The sequence below is a fragment of the Sorex fumeus genome, unplaced genomic scaffold (genome assembly GCF_029834395.1).
Source record: "Sorex fumeus unplaced genomic scaffold, SorFum_2.1 ptg000063l, whole genome shotgun sequence".
In the NCBI taxonomy this organism is placed as follows: domain Eukaryota; kingdom Metazoa; phylum Chordata; class Mammalia; order Eulipotyphla; family Soricidae; genus Sorex; species Sorex fumeus.
Genome location: NW_026606120.1, coordinates 57,064,767 through 57,079,357, shown reverse-complemented (window position 1 = coordinate 57,079,357; position 14,591 = coordinate 57,064,767). Strand labels below are relative to the sequence as shown.

Here is a 14,591-nt window from a genome sequence, read left to right as displayed (position 1 = left end):
TCGTGATTTTCCAATTTTTGTTTCGAATTTAGAAAATGTTTAACGAAGGTGTTTTATTCTATGTTTGGACAGAAGGATAAAGGGAACTACCTTTTTGTTTTGATTTTTGGACCACATCTAGTAGGGGTCAGGACTTACTCCTGGCCTTTGTACTCAGGGTGATGTTCATAGACCTTCTGGGGTGCTGGAGATCGCCTTGACCCTCTTCACTATCTCTCCAGCCCAAGAGGTCTGCTCTTTAGATTCATTGACAGCAGATAAGGCCAGAGAGATGGGTTAGTGGGCAGAGTGCTTGCCTTACATGTGGTTTTTGACTTAATTTGCTGAATTCTAGTCCCAGCATTTTATATGGTTCCCTGAGCCCTTCCGAGATCAGAAGGGGAAGGGAGGGCTGGCTGGAGCAATAGCACAGCGGGTAGGGCGTCTACCTTGCACGCAGCCAACATAGCCGACCCGAGTTCGATTCCTCCGCCCCTCTTGGAGAGCCCGGCAAGCTACCGAGAGTATTCGATATGCCAGACACAGTAACAACAAAGTCTCCAATGGAGACGTTACTGGGCCCGCTCGAGCAAATCGACGATCAACGGGAGGGCCCTGAGCCCTGCCAGGAATGATCCCCGAGCACAGCCGCATGTGACAAATACCCCCGTAACATCCTCCACTCCCTCCCTCCCACCAAAAAAGAAGGAAGAAGAAAACCCCCCAAAAGGGACAGTATAGTAAATGTGGTGGTGGTGGTTTGTGTTCTGAGGCTAACCTGGGATGCTGCCAGCTAAGTGCTTAAGTGCTCAGAGGGTTATTTTGGCAGTGTCAAGATTCAAGCCTAGGCCTCCTGCATGCAAAAATGCACCAATCTGCAGTGCTCTCTCTCTGGTCTCAGTTTTTGGTATTTTCATGTTGTTTATGGGGTGCTGGTGAAATTTATATATGGCATTCCATCCCTCTACCTTTGGGGAAATTAGTTGCCCTCTGAGAATTTAGTTATAAAATGAGTGTACTCCCCCTCCCTTCCCCCACCCCTTGATTTTTGGGCCAGAACTGGCAATGGGCTTACTCCTGAATGCACTCAGGAATCACTCTTGGCAGGGCCCAAGGGATCATATGAGGTGCTGGGGATTGAACCCAGGTTGACCATGTGCAGGGCAAACATCCTATCCGCTGGATTCTGTCTCCAGTCCTCTAGAAAATCACTTCGTAAAGACAGACTAGTTTTATAGGCCAGAATGAGATAGGTTATAATTTGATTGGTGTATTACCTCCTTTAAAGAGGGAATGAGGGGGGTTGGAGAAATAGAACAGTGGGTAAGGCGCTGGCCTTGCACACAGCTGACCCAGGTTCAAGCCCCAGCATCCCATATGGTCCCGAGTGCTGCCACAAGTGATTCCCGAGTGAGAGCCAAGAGTAACTGTGAGTATCACTGGGTGTGACCCCAAAACTAAAAAAAAGTAAACAGAGAGAAAGAAGAAATGAACTCAAGAGTTATTCTATAGATCCTAGTCTGCTTGGGGCAGGGGGCAGGAGAGGTGGTCGGCCATGTGTAAGGCAAAACACCCAGCCTGCTGTGCTTTCAGGCCCCACTACTGTTCTTTTTAAGGTCATGGTTTAGTCTTTTCTAGGATGTTACAAAGTTGGAATCTTAACAATGTGCAACCATTTCAAATTGATCCCTTTCACTTAATAGTGTGTATTTCAGTTTCCTTCCTGTATTTTCATGGCTTGATAGCTTATTTATTTTTAGCATTGAACAGTATTTTAGTGTCTAGATGTGCCAGTTTACCATTCATCTACTGAAGAACATCTTTGTTGCTTGCGAATTTTGGCAGTCATGAATAAAGCTTCTCTTCACATCCATGTATGGGTTTTGTGTGGACATATATTTATAGCCCCTTTGGGTAAATACCACGGAATATGATTACTAAATAACATGGTAAGAACACGGTGGTTTTTGGGTTGGGGGGTAGCACTATGGCAATGCTGAGGGCCAGGCCATACCCAGCAGCGCTTTGGAGCTCACGTGGTGTGGGGGGTCGCATGCAGGACCCTGTGCATGCTGGCATGCGCTCCAGCCCTTTTAGCTCTCTCCCTGGCCAAGAGCACATTTCGTTCTAGAAGAAGCTGCCAATCCATCTTTCAAAGTGGTTGTACAGGCCAGACCAATAATACAGTGGACCGATCATACCAATAGTAAGATGCTTGCCTTTCACACACTGACCTGAGTTTGGTCCCCAGCACCCCTTGTGGTCCCCTGAGTCCTGTCAGCTTTGATCCCTGAGCATTGCCAGGTATGACCCCAAAACAAAAGCAAAACCAGAAACACCCATAGTGGTTATCCAATGAATGAAGGCAGTTGTTGTCCTACTGCCCTATATCCTTGCTGGCTTTTTTTGGTTAGCATTCTGGATTTCAGGGGCTGGATCCATAGCACAGTGGGTAGGGCGTTTGCCTTGCATGTGGCCGACTTGAGTTTGATTCCCAGCATCCCATATGGTCCCCCCGAGCACCACCAGGAGTAACTCCTGAGTGCAGAGCCAGGAGTAACCCCTATGCAATGCTGGGTGTGATCCAAAAAGAAAAAAAAAAGAAGAATAGCATTCTGGATTTCAGCCATTCTAATAGGTGTGTAGTGAGAGCACCTTGTTTAATGAACTAATTTTGGCTTTTGGGGCCATACCCGGTGATGCTCAGGGGTTACTTCTTGCTCTGCACCCAGGAATTACTTCTGACAGGTGACCATATGGGATGCCAGGGATTGAATCCTGGTCGGCTGTGTGCAGGGCAAATGCCCTATCTGCTATACTATTGCTCCAGCCCAGAGAATGCCTTGGTTTAATTGTCTTTTTCTAATGACATGTAACTGTAATGTCTTTTTACTTGAATAACTTTTTCCTGTAATTGCAAAATAAATAAAGGGATGATAGTGATCAAAGGAACTATAATCTGAAGTTCATTTCACTAAAAGACTCAAGTTTTTAGGAAGCCGGGTTTCACAAATTCACATGAAAGTGACTGGAACCACAACAGTTTTTCATGTGAAACTATGACAATAATTCCTAATAGTTTTGTGTAGGTGGGAAAGATCAACAACTGTCCAACGTAAGAAAACTGACCATGAGCTTACTCTGGCTGTTCTGGGACTCAGTGTCTTTTGCTGAAAGGTGAAGGCACAAGTTTTCACTCAGGTCCATGTAATTCTTTTGATTACATCATTCCTTATTCACTTTTCAGCACCCTTACAAGCAGGTTTAGCCTTCTGTTCTTTATTTGAGAGTGCTTTGGGAGACTAGTAATCACCCCCTTATTTTTAAAGCTTACCTATTTCTTTTTTTTTTTCCTTTTTGGGTCACACCCGGCGATGCAGAGGGGTTACTCCTGGCTCTGCACTCGGGAATCACTCCTGGCGGTGCTCAGGATGCTGCAAACGCCCTACCCGCTGCGCTATCACTCCAGCCCCTTAGCTTACCTATTTCCAGTGATTTTTTTTTTTTTTATGTAGGAATACTGCTGTTTATTCAGCCACTGATTAGCTGATTGATTTGGGCATGAACTCCACTCCAGTGAATTTTTCTGCAGGAACGATGACCACATTTTAGCTTTCTACACATGAAACTACTAAAACTTGAATTCCCCCCCCCCCCCATATGAAACCTCAGAAAACTTTAAATGATTTATGTTACTTTGTCATCTCACAGTTCTATATTTTGGGGAGTTACTCATGCAGTGGTGGGTGGTGCATTAATCAAGACTTCTGAGTTCTGTGTCTATTTTTGTCTTGTAATTCTTAGAACCTTGAATAAGTCAAAGGCACCTCTTTCTACCACACCCTATACCAGTGATTCTGAACTTTAGTACATCAGGATCACCTAGGAACTTGCTTAAAAATACAAATTTCTGGGCCAGGGAGACAGCACAAAGGACTAAGCACATGGCTTCAGTGAGAAAAACCTGGTCCAGTTCTGGCAGGTTCCATCAGGAATGACCCCAGAGCACTGATCCAGGGATAGCTCCTGAGTACTACTGGGTGTAAACCCCCCCCCCCCCGCCCCCAACCGAATCTCTAGATAGATTTCTAGGCCTTGTTATTAGAACTTCTGATAAAAGTTGGTGAAAGTCAGCATTCTAAAATATAGTTGTAAAAATAGCATACTCCCCAATTGTGTGTGAGCTGTCATTTTTATATGTATTTATGGCATTAGCCATATTGGGAGATAATTATGAATCTAATATGGATAAAGGATGAAGTTTCTCTTTTGGCTCACATAGTACTTCAGTGCTAGGCATCATCATGCACATACTCAGACAAAAAACTTACCATTTTTTTAAAATTATAGGGCTGGAGAGATAGTACAAGAGGTAGGGTACTTACCTTGCATGTGTTCATCCCATTTGTGTATATGTATCCCTCATGCCCCATATAGTCCCCCATGCCCTGCCAGGACTGATTCTTGAGTACAGAGCCAGAAATAGCACCTGAGTACTACTGGGTGTGACCCCCAAATAAATCTATAGATAGATTTTTAGGCCTTGTTCTTAGAGCTTCTGAAAGTCCTGAGCACTGCTGAGTATGGCCCAGAAACAAAAATCTAAAAATTTTATGTTCTTCCATCAGTGCTGGGAGAGCAAGCTCTGGGGTCCTCTCCAGCAGTGCCTGGAGGGCATGCTCTGGCATCTTGCCCAGCAGTTCCTTTCCTTGCCAGGGATTGAACTCCAGGCATCACATAGTGCTAGGCGTGTACTCTCTTCCTTGACATATCCCAGCCCCAGAAGTGTTTTGTTTATCTCTAGCGTGATTTCATAAACCGTCAGAATTTTGTATATATGTATCATTAGTCAGGCACATAATTTCTGAATGCCTGTACAAATTGAAGACATCTCGTGTCACTAATTTTTTTAAACTTAACGGAAAGTTCAAGCATATGCTTAAGGAGAAAGAATTATGTTTCAGTTATCTGTTGCTACCTGACAGCAAGTGCAAACCTCGGGACTTAAAAATAACTGATTCATTATCTCTCACAGTTCTGTGCGTCAGAAATTCAGGCTGGGCGTGGTGAAGGGGGGCTAGGATTCGCAGTGTGCTGACGCGGGAAGGCCAGCCTTTGTCAAGATGTAGCAAGAGCTGTCTTTCTCAACGTTTCTGTGTCTCTCCCCACACCTCTCCCCCCACCTCCTTGCCATGGCCCAGATCTATACTATTTCCCTGCTCCCCTTGGATCTTCTGGGGCCCAGAGGGGCTAAGATGGCCCCTGGTTGAGAGGTACTGGCATCCTCATGGGAGGCTTGCTCTTCTCCAGCTCCCACAGTGCTTCTGGTGGGAAGGCTACAGGTGTGACCTGGTGGCTGAAGGCTCCCAGAAGGGGGAGTGGTCAGACCTTCCTTATTAGGCAGGTCACAGGCCCAGCCCAGGGTAAATGGGAAGGAGCTACAGTTGGACGCCCAGAGAGCCACCTTTGTGGCTGCTACCATGAGTGATATAATACTGCTGACACTAATTCTAGACGTTGGTAACTGATAAAATTACTGACTTGGGGCCTGTCTTGTTTCATCTCATCCTCTTCAGATTATTTTGAAGTCAGTTCCCCACACATTTTATTATCCCACATACAAATAATTTTATGAGGTAAACCCGACCAACCTGGATTCAATTCCTCTGCCCCTCTCAGAGAGCCCGGCAAGCTACCGAGAGTATCTCGCCCGCACGGCAGAGCCTGGCAAGCTCCCCGTGACGTATTCGATATGCCAAACACAGTAACAACAAAGTCTCACAATGGAGACGTTACTGGGCCCGCTCGAGCAAATCGATGAACAACAGGAGGACAGTGACAGAGACAGTGAATTGTAAAATTTTAAAGGCATTCTAGTCACTTCACATTTTCTCATTTCTGAAGACTTTTCCTCCATTACCCCTGAAAACAGTTTATGATCTTACCCTGTAGATCAGTTTCGTATCAAGGCATCAAACCCAGGACCTCACACATGTGATGCTTATATTGGGAACTACGTCCCCAGTCCTCTTTCTGCTTTGCTTCACTGAGCGTGGTTTTGAGATTTATTCATGGTGTTGCGTCTAGTCAGTTGTTCGTTTTTGTTATAATATTTCATTATGTAGCTGTAATAAAGCTTCTGCATTGTGTGGATGGACTCCTGGGCTTTGTCTAGTTTTTAGGTGTGAACGAAGCTTCCAGGGGACATTTTTATCTAGCTTTCTCTGGACATGTTTTTTGTTTGGTTTGGGTTTTTTTGGTCCACAGCTGGTGGTGTTCAGGGGTACTCCTGGCTTTGCACTCAGGTGGTATTCCAGGGATTATATGGGATGTTGGGATTGAATCCAGGTTGGCCATATACAAAATAAATGTCCTACCCACTGTATTATACCTCTGGCCCCTCTAGACATACGTGTATTTTTCTTAGATAAATTTCTATTCTATTTGGAGTAGAATTGCTGGGTTATAGAATAAATGATTATTTAATTTTTGGATGGGGGAGACAAGGCTCAAAGGGGCACTTGGGGCTGGACAGTCCAGTCTTCAGACCCAGTGATGGTACATCACTGAACTCAGAGGAGACTGTGCCACATACGGAATCAAAGTCAGGCCTCTACATGCCAGGCACATATTTCAGACCTCTGAACTATTTCTCTAGCCCTTACTTCCTTGTCTACTAATTTGGGGGCCCACACCTGCCTGTGCTCACAGTTTACTCCTGGCTCAGGGCTTACTCCCGGCTCTGCTTTCAGGGCTTCTGGCAGGGTTCAGGCAACCATATGGGATACTGGTGAATGGGCCCTGGTTGGGCGCATTCAAGGCGAGCGCCTCACCTTCGCTATAATCTCTCCAGCCCAACTTAGCTCTGTTTCCTGAATGGTTCTATCATTTTGCTCCTCTACCAGAAATAGATGAGAGTTCTCATTTTTCCACATGCTTGCTAACATTTGATGTTGTTAGTTCCTTCATTTTAGCTATTCAGATGGGTATTGATTATGTAGTGATATCAAATTTTTTCATTGATTTATCCTTGGTTTACAATACAATGAAATTTCAAGAGGTTAGAATCACTCTTCATAAGACTCACCGTACCCATCATCAAGGTCCCAGTACCATCCCACCACCTTAAAAATCCCCTCCCAATCCCCGCAATCATATATATATATATATATATATATATATTTTTTTTTTTTTTTTTTTTTTTTTACTTTCCTAGTTCTAATGTGATACAAGTCAGGCCCATAGATCCAGTGGGTTGTCTATTCTAGTTTCTAGTCTCTGGATTTTTCCTCTCCTCACCACATTGTTTGTCTCATTTTTTCCATTTAATTCAGAAAAATACCTTTGCTATTTGTCTTATAGATACTAATATGGTCTGGATTTTGCTGATCATTGCAATCCTCTCCTGTGTTCCCCTGTAAAATTAGTAGTTATAATTCAGTGGCTCTATTAGATTCAGTTCTGATCACAATCTAGTTCTATGAATTAGTCTGGGATTCTAAAATACTTGTCTTTATTCTCTCAGCCTTTTCAATTTATGAGTTTAAGAAGATACATTGTTATCTGTATTGTTACCAAGTGTGTTTATGGAAGGCAAGATAGGGCCAGAGAGATTATTTAAAGAACTCGGGTTCTTTAAATAATACATACAAAATACATGGGGCTGGAGCGATAGCACAATGGGTAGGGCGTTTGCCTTGGATGCAGCCAACATGGCGGACCCGAGTTCGATTCCTCCGCCCCCTCGGAGAGCCCGGCAAGCTACCGAGAGTATCTCGCCCACACGGCAGAGCCTGGCAAGCTCCCCGTGATGTATTCGATATGCCAGACACAGTAACAACAAAGTCAACAATGGAGACATTACTGGGCCCGCTCGAGCAAATCGATGAGCAACGGGAGGACAGTTACAGTGACAGTGACAAAATACATACAAAAGGGCCCTTGGTTCGACCCCTGGCTCTGAAGCCCTGCAAAATAGAGCCCTGGTGACCCCAGCACTGTTGAACCCGAGCAGTGCACAGCTGAGCAAGTGCTGTAGGAGGAACCCGATCCCTGAGCACCCCTCTCCTATCCATACTCTCCTTGAGAAAGACAAGAGAAAATTCCAATTCTTTTCCTGTACTTACTAATTTTGAAAATATGAGTTGGAACCCTAGCATCCTGTTGATATTTCAAATGTTTTCATTCTCTTACAGCTTTTTCTTCTCAGTTTTGCTCAGAATGTACCTTTTTTGCTTAGTGGGAACTCTGTAAATTGGTCTCTGCATCCTTTTGTCACGATCCTTAGAGTTCCGAGGGCTTTTCCGCTGTACAGCAGATGCTCTGGTCTCATCCTGTGCATGTTCTGACCCAAATCTGGAATCATCTTTTTCTTCATGAATCTCCAGTTTTTTCCTCTTCTTTCTTTATTTTCTAGAGTGGGCCATACCCAACATGCGGGGGGCTACTCTTAACTCTGTGCTTTGATATTTGCTGCCAGAGTTGTTCAGGGGACCATGTGGTATTGGGGATTAAACTCAGGTCAGCTCCATGCATGCAGTGCAAACACCTTTACCCCTGTACTATCTCTCCAACCCAGATCCTTTGGTTCTTACCCTTTTTACAATAAAATGCATTAGGAGTCTATTAAAACTTGAATTTCAAATACAAGGTTAAAATTTTGGATTTTTTTTTTTTTGGTCACACCTGGTCACTCTTCCGGGGTTACTCCTGGCTCTGTACCCAGAAATTACTCCTGGTGGTGCTCAAGGGACCATATGGGATGCTGAGGATTGAACCCAGGTCAGGCACATACAAGGAAAATGCCCTACCGGCTGTACAATCACTCCGGCCCAGGCAAAAAGGTTTTTATAAAACCTCATAAATTTATGTATCTTTTTTCCAAACCCAGAGTCTCACTGCCCAATAATGCCAACTCAGTTGCCTGTTTTTTCCCAAATCACATCTATATGTAATAAACTCAGTAACTGTATCAACAGTACTGAAAACAACTTGAAAAATTTTGGCACTTTTACTTCTGGATTTTTCTGAGGTAGAGTAGGGTTGGTCATATCTGGAGATGTCCCAAAGTGATACTTGTGGGAACATGTGATACTGGGACTCAAAACCAGAGCTCACACATAAAAATCAGTTGCTCTGTCTATGAGCAGCATTCCCATCTACTTCCTTTTACTATTAAAAATATTTTTTTTCTGGAAATACAGGCAAATTACTATGTTTTTAAAGTCACTTTGGACTTTTTCCCCCCTGTGATTATGCCTTGAGATTATTTATGTTTGTGTTTGTTTTATTTAACTTTTGACTGTTGCGATCTTGGAATTTGTTTTGTTTTGTTTTGTTTCTTTCTGAGCTGGGGACTGTCCACACTGGGCAGTGCTGAGGGGCTACTTCTGGCTTTGGTGTTACTCCTGGCAGTGTTTGCAGGACCATGTGGTGTTAGGATCAAAACCTGGTCTCCTTACATCAAAGCATGTGCTCTAGCCCACTGAGCTATCTCTCCATTCCCTCGTGATTTAAAAAATTAGTAATTAAAAAAAATAATCAGTCAACAGTTATGTACAGTAGTGGTTTTCAAAGTTGGATCTATAAGGAATATTCAGAGAGGTCTGGTTTTGCACTTCATTTCCTTCGTCCCCCTCCCCCCATACCAACTTATTCTAATACTGATTTATTTTTTCCATCTAAAAAGGCTGAGGAGGGCCAGAGAAATAGTATAGCGAGTAAGGCGTTTGCCTTGCCTGCAGCCAACCCAGGTTCGATTCTCAGCATCTCATGTTATCTCTCCAGCATCACCAGGACTAATTTCTGAGTGCAGAGCCAGGAGTAATCCCTGAGCATTGCTGGGTATGACCCAAAAAAGCAATGAAGAAATAAATGGCTGAGGATGTGACTTTGCAGTAGAGAAATTACTTAAAAAAAAAAAAAGAATAGAATGGGAACATGCTATAATATTTTTCTAACCTTTGTGGTCACTGAAAGTTTAAGATTTTTTTCATGAGTTATATGGCATTTATAGGATATGATCCTTTTTCCACAACTAGCTAATTGTGGAAATAGGGATTGGGGGAGGTAGAAAACTATTTCAGGTACTTCTCAGTTCCATGGGAATGACAATCATTCGACACGATAGCTGGGGGGTGCTGGTTTCCATTGCTGTAATGTCTGTTCTTAGGCACAACTTTTTTTTCTCATTAGACCTCGGATTTTCCTGTTCTTGACCCCTGCTGGACTGCTCAAGAAGAGATGGCCCTTTTAGAAGCTGTGATGGACTGTGGCTTTGGAAATTGGTAAGAGCCCTGTGGTCGGGATTCTCCTGTTCTGCTGTGCTCAGAGGGTAAGCAGCAGTTGCAGTAGAGTCCGGGGAACGGTAATGGGGAGGCGGATGGAGCTTTCCTGTTGCTCAGTGGCTTCAGGGACAAGCCTTGTACATCTTAGCACCTCACTGTCCAAGTCTCCCGAGACTTGGGTATCTAGTCCCACACAGAACCAGTTTGCATGCATCACTAGAGGCCAGTGATTTTTTTCCTTTCTGAAGTGTGGGTGAGTTTAGACTTCTCAGGCAGTCACTGTTCTTTTATGATTTTATGAAATTTTCATTTAAAAATCTTTTTTTCTCTCTTTCTTTTTTTTTTTTTTTTTATTTGGTCTACACTTGACAATGCTCAGGAGCTCCTTCTGGCTTTGCACTCAGGAGCCATTCCTGGTGGTGTTCAAGGAACCATACAGAATGCCGGGGATTGAACCCCGAGTAGTCTGTGTATAAGGCAAATGCCCTACCCACTGTACTGTCGCCCTGGCCCCCTGGTTTGATGACATTTTCTTGACATTAGACGTCCTGATTATGTAAAGGAGCCTGATTTTCAGCAGATAACCATAGCGGCCTGAGATCCAAGTGTGTCAGCCTTTTTCTTCTAGAGTCTGATTTTAGTATGCAGGTACCCGCCTTTGGGACAAAGCCTGCCAGGATTAAACAGACGCTTTGTTCCTGTCCAGGGAGACTTCCCTTAATAAGAGTACCACTGTTCTCAGTTTTACCTCTTGGGAGTCTTTTTCATGCTGATAGTTTCGGTTTTTTGAACCAAATAGAGGGAGCTATTATTAAATACGTTTTGTGTATGACCATTATGACACTTAGGGAGTTCAGAGTGACTTTGCATGCTCGTGTGTCTGACTGGTGAAGATCTCTTACAGCATCCTTCCATGGCAGTTCCCTGGGCCCATTCAACCCTTTCTCCTCTCCCTCCTCCTCAGTAGCGTTGATCATGCAGTCAGAGGCTGAGGGTTTGTTTCCATTGGACCCTGTCTGTTCCCTTGCTCACGCATGAGTGAGATCGTCTGTTATTTGTCTTTTTCCTTCCGATTTTTTTCCCCCTCAGCATGACATCTATTCAGTTCCATCCGTGTTGTATAAGGAGGCAAGACTATTTTCTTACAGCCAAATAGTGGTTCATTATGTTGATATACCACATCTTATTTATGCACTCATCTGGCCATTGAGCAGTTGGCTTGTTTCCAGATCTTGATTTCAATGTACTGAGTTTTCCCTTTTTGGGGGGGCAGGGGGATAGGCAGTTGAGCCACACCTGGCTCTGCTCAGAGCTTACCCTGGCTCTGCACTCAGGGATCATTTCTGGTGGATTCCGGAGACTGTGTGGAGTTCTGGTGATTGAACCTGGGTCAGCCACTCTTCAAGGCTAGCATCACACCCACTGTACTATCTCTCTAGCCACCACCCCTCCTTTTCCATGTCTTATAAAACTAGAGCATTGTTTGCTTTTTTATTTTTTTGGTTTTGGGGCTCACTTCTAGCTCAGGGCTTACTTCTAGCTCATTGCTCAGGGATCACTCCAGGTAGGGCTTGGGGAACCAAGTATGTGGGGTGCTAGGGATTGAACCCGGGTCAGCCGCGTGTAAGGCGAGTGCCCTACCCACTGTGCTGTCACTCCAGCCCTGAAACTAGAGCATTTTAAAGATTAGTGGGACAAGTCAAGGGTTGTGGGAGAGCGCTTGAGAGCGCACTTGATAGAATCTCATCTCTGCCTCTCTCATCTCGATGAGGTGTCGGGATCTTGAGGATAAATTCTGCCTTTTTCTCTTATATACTTTGTGTTTTGCTTGTTTGTGCTTTGTGTTCTTCAGTCAGATTCTTAAGTGTCTTTGGGCCTCCTATTTTCATGTCTGAAAGTGAGAGTAAATACCACATGGCTTACATTTAATTTAATGACACTGTAAATGTTTCTAGCTTAGTGCTTGGCCCATCTTAGGAGCTCTAGGTTAAAAAAACATGTTCAAGTGAGGTATTTGGTAAACTATGAAACAATATGCAAATATAACCCTATACCTAAATATATTTTGAAGGTTCTGAAATAGCTGTTTGTCTGTAGCCTTTCTCTCCCTGGGACTGACTTATCCTTACACAGATTTGATTTTTTTTTAACTGATTTTCCTTTCTTTGGCGGTGAAAGGAAAGGATATTTTAGTTATTGTCGGCACATCTTGACATGGCAGCATTCGGAACTTTAGGTATTCTGTAATTTGTCTCCTTGCTCTGCTGCTATCCCTGTGATGTCAGTTTGGAGGTATCAGATTCTAGACATTGTAGGGGTAGAAACGAAAAATACGGGACGGCAGATCATGTTTTGATCATGAGGAATAAATGAAGCCCTGCTTCCTGTTGCCTTTTCCTCACAATCTCCTAGGCAAGATGTGGCTAATCAGATGTGTACCAAGACCAAGGAGGAGTGTGAGAAGCACTATATGAAGCATTTCATCAATAACCCTCTGTTCGCGTCTACCCTGCTCAACTTGAAGCAAGCAGAGGAGGCAAAAACTGCTGACACCGCCATCCCGTTCCAGTGTAAGCCCCTCCCTGTGCTGGTGGGAGGGAGGCTCTTATCCTCAGGCTCTTAGGACACTGGCAGATAAACAGTGATTTCAGCTAAAGAGCTTGTAGATGATGGGAGGAGTTGGTGTGGCAATTCTTGATAGGCAGGCAGGCCTTCATGGGGCAAGGAGGGGATGTGTCCCTGAGGTCACTGAGTGCTCTGTGCTGGATGTCAGGGCACCTGGAGCCAGTGTGTGGGTCCACCCATTCTAAGGCTCTTGAAAATAGCAGTTCACTTTAATTTTTGTTTCTCTGAGTTGAGATGTTTAAAATGAATGAATGTTTCCATGCTATTTTGAGTACATGCTAATTTACGAAGGTAAATATTAATTACGCAGAAGAATCCAGTGTTTTGTTCATTATTATTAATCATTTCAGTTTTAAGCCCAGGAAACAGTATGCTCCTTTTGTTCACTTGGTTATAATAGTGGGAAGGGGGAGAGATAGCTTAATTGGCTGTGTGTTTTGCCTGTGGGAAGCCCAGATTCTTTGATCCTAGTACTGCATGAGCACCACTGAGTGTGGTGTGTTCATATTCCCCATCCCCCCAAAAAAATTAAAAAATTACAGAGCCAGAGACAAAACTTACAGGACAGTGGGAAGGGCACTTAAGTGCCTTGCATGTGGCCCATGTGGATGTGCAATTAAATGCTGTACTCCTGAGCTATGCCCCTACCCATGTAGCGTTGATTCCCGCTACCCCATACAGTCCCTGGAGTACCACCGGGAGTGAGCCCTCCCCACCACTGAGTGTGGCTCAAAAACAAAATCTTACGTGGCTGAAGGACCTGTGGGCCTTCTAGTAGAACATAACCAAGGGACCAGGAATACGTTCCATAGGTAGAGTATATGCTTTGGGTTTATAAGGTCCAGGGTTCAGTTCCTTCACGGAACACCAGCAAACCAAAAAGGATCCAGCTGTGATGAATTATGAATGGACCTCTTTCCTGACTAAGCCCCCAAGCACGAGTCATGACATGGAGGAAGAGTTCTTTGTGCTCTCCAGTTTTGTAGCTGACTAACCCAGAGCCTGATGAAACTCCTACTTGGATGTTAGTTCTTTGTTTTCAAACACATTCCATCATTTTTATTTCCCTCATATCAATCCAGTGGGATAACAGAGCAGGTACTTTGTTTTACTCACAAGGAAACTGAGATTCCAGAAAGTTAAGTAATGTGTGCAAGACCATGATCTGTACTCTGAGCTAACTTGCAATTCCAGTGTTTAATGTGATTTTCATTTTTGACCTTTCTGTTGAATGAGATTTGCAAACTGAGATTGGTCCTATAGGGTAAGGGAGCTGAATATGGAACAAGTATTTAATGTCCTAAGTAGCACTGTAGCACTGTCCTCCCGTTGTTCATCGATTTGCTCGAGCGGGTCCAGTTCTGTAGTAGCAAAAGAAAATGTGTGTTGTGGCTAGAAAATTAGTATAGTGGTAAGGCACTTGCCTTGCAGGCAGTAAACTCAGGTTCTACGTAGGGTCCCCTGAAGCACACCAGAAGTGATCCCTGAGCACAGAGCTAGGAGTAAGCACTGAGCACTGCAAGGTATGAACCCCCAAACAAAATCAAAAATCAGATTTGGTTTTTCTTATGCTAGGAAATCAAAAATATGAGGGAATTTTCATGTGTTTCCATAAGAATTCCCTCAATCTTAACTTCCTTTTTTAAGAAATTACTGTTTGGGGGGGGTCAGGGAGGTAATACAGGAGTTGTAGCACTTGCT

At 44.0% G+C, this 14,591-nt stretch overlaps 1 protein-coding gene across 1 annotated transcript in view; it reads left to right on the top strand.

Annotated features, from left to right (window-relative positions):
- The window catches only part of TADA2A (transcriptional adaptor 2A), a 64,386-nt gene that overhangs the window by 14,353 nt on the left and 35,442 nt on the right, over nucleotides 1-14,591 (top strand). The window contains exons 5-6 of the mRNA XM_056126987.1: nucleotides 10,174-10,265; nucleotides 12,678-12,835. Of these exons, the coding sequence (XP_055982962.1) occupies nucleotides 10,174-10,265; nucleotides 12,678-12,835 (250 nt within the window). The remainder of the gene's footprint in view (nucleotides 1-10,173; nucleotides 10,266-12,677; nucleotides 12,836-14,591) is intronic.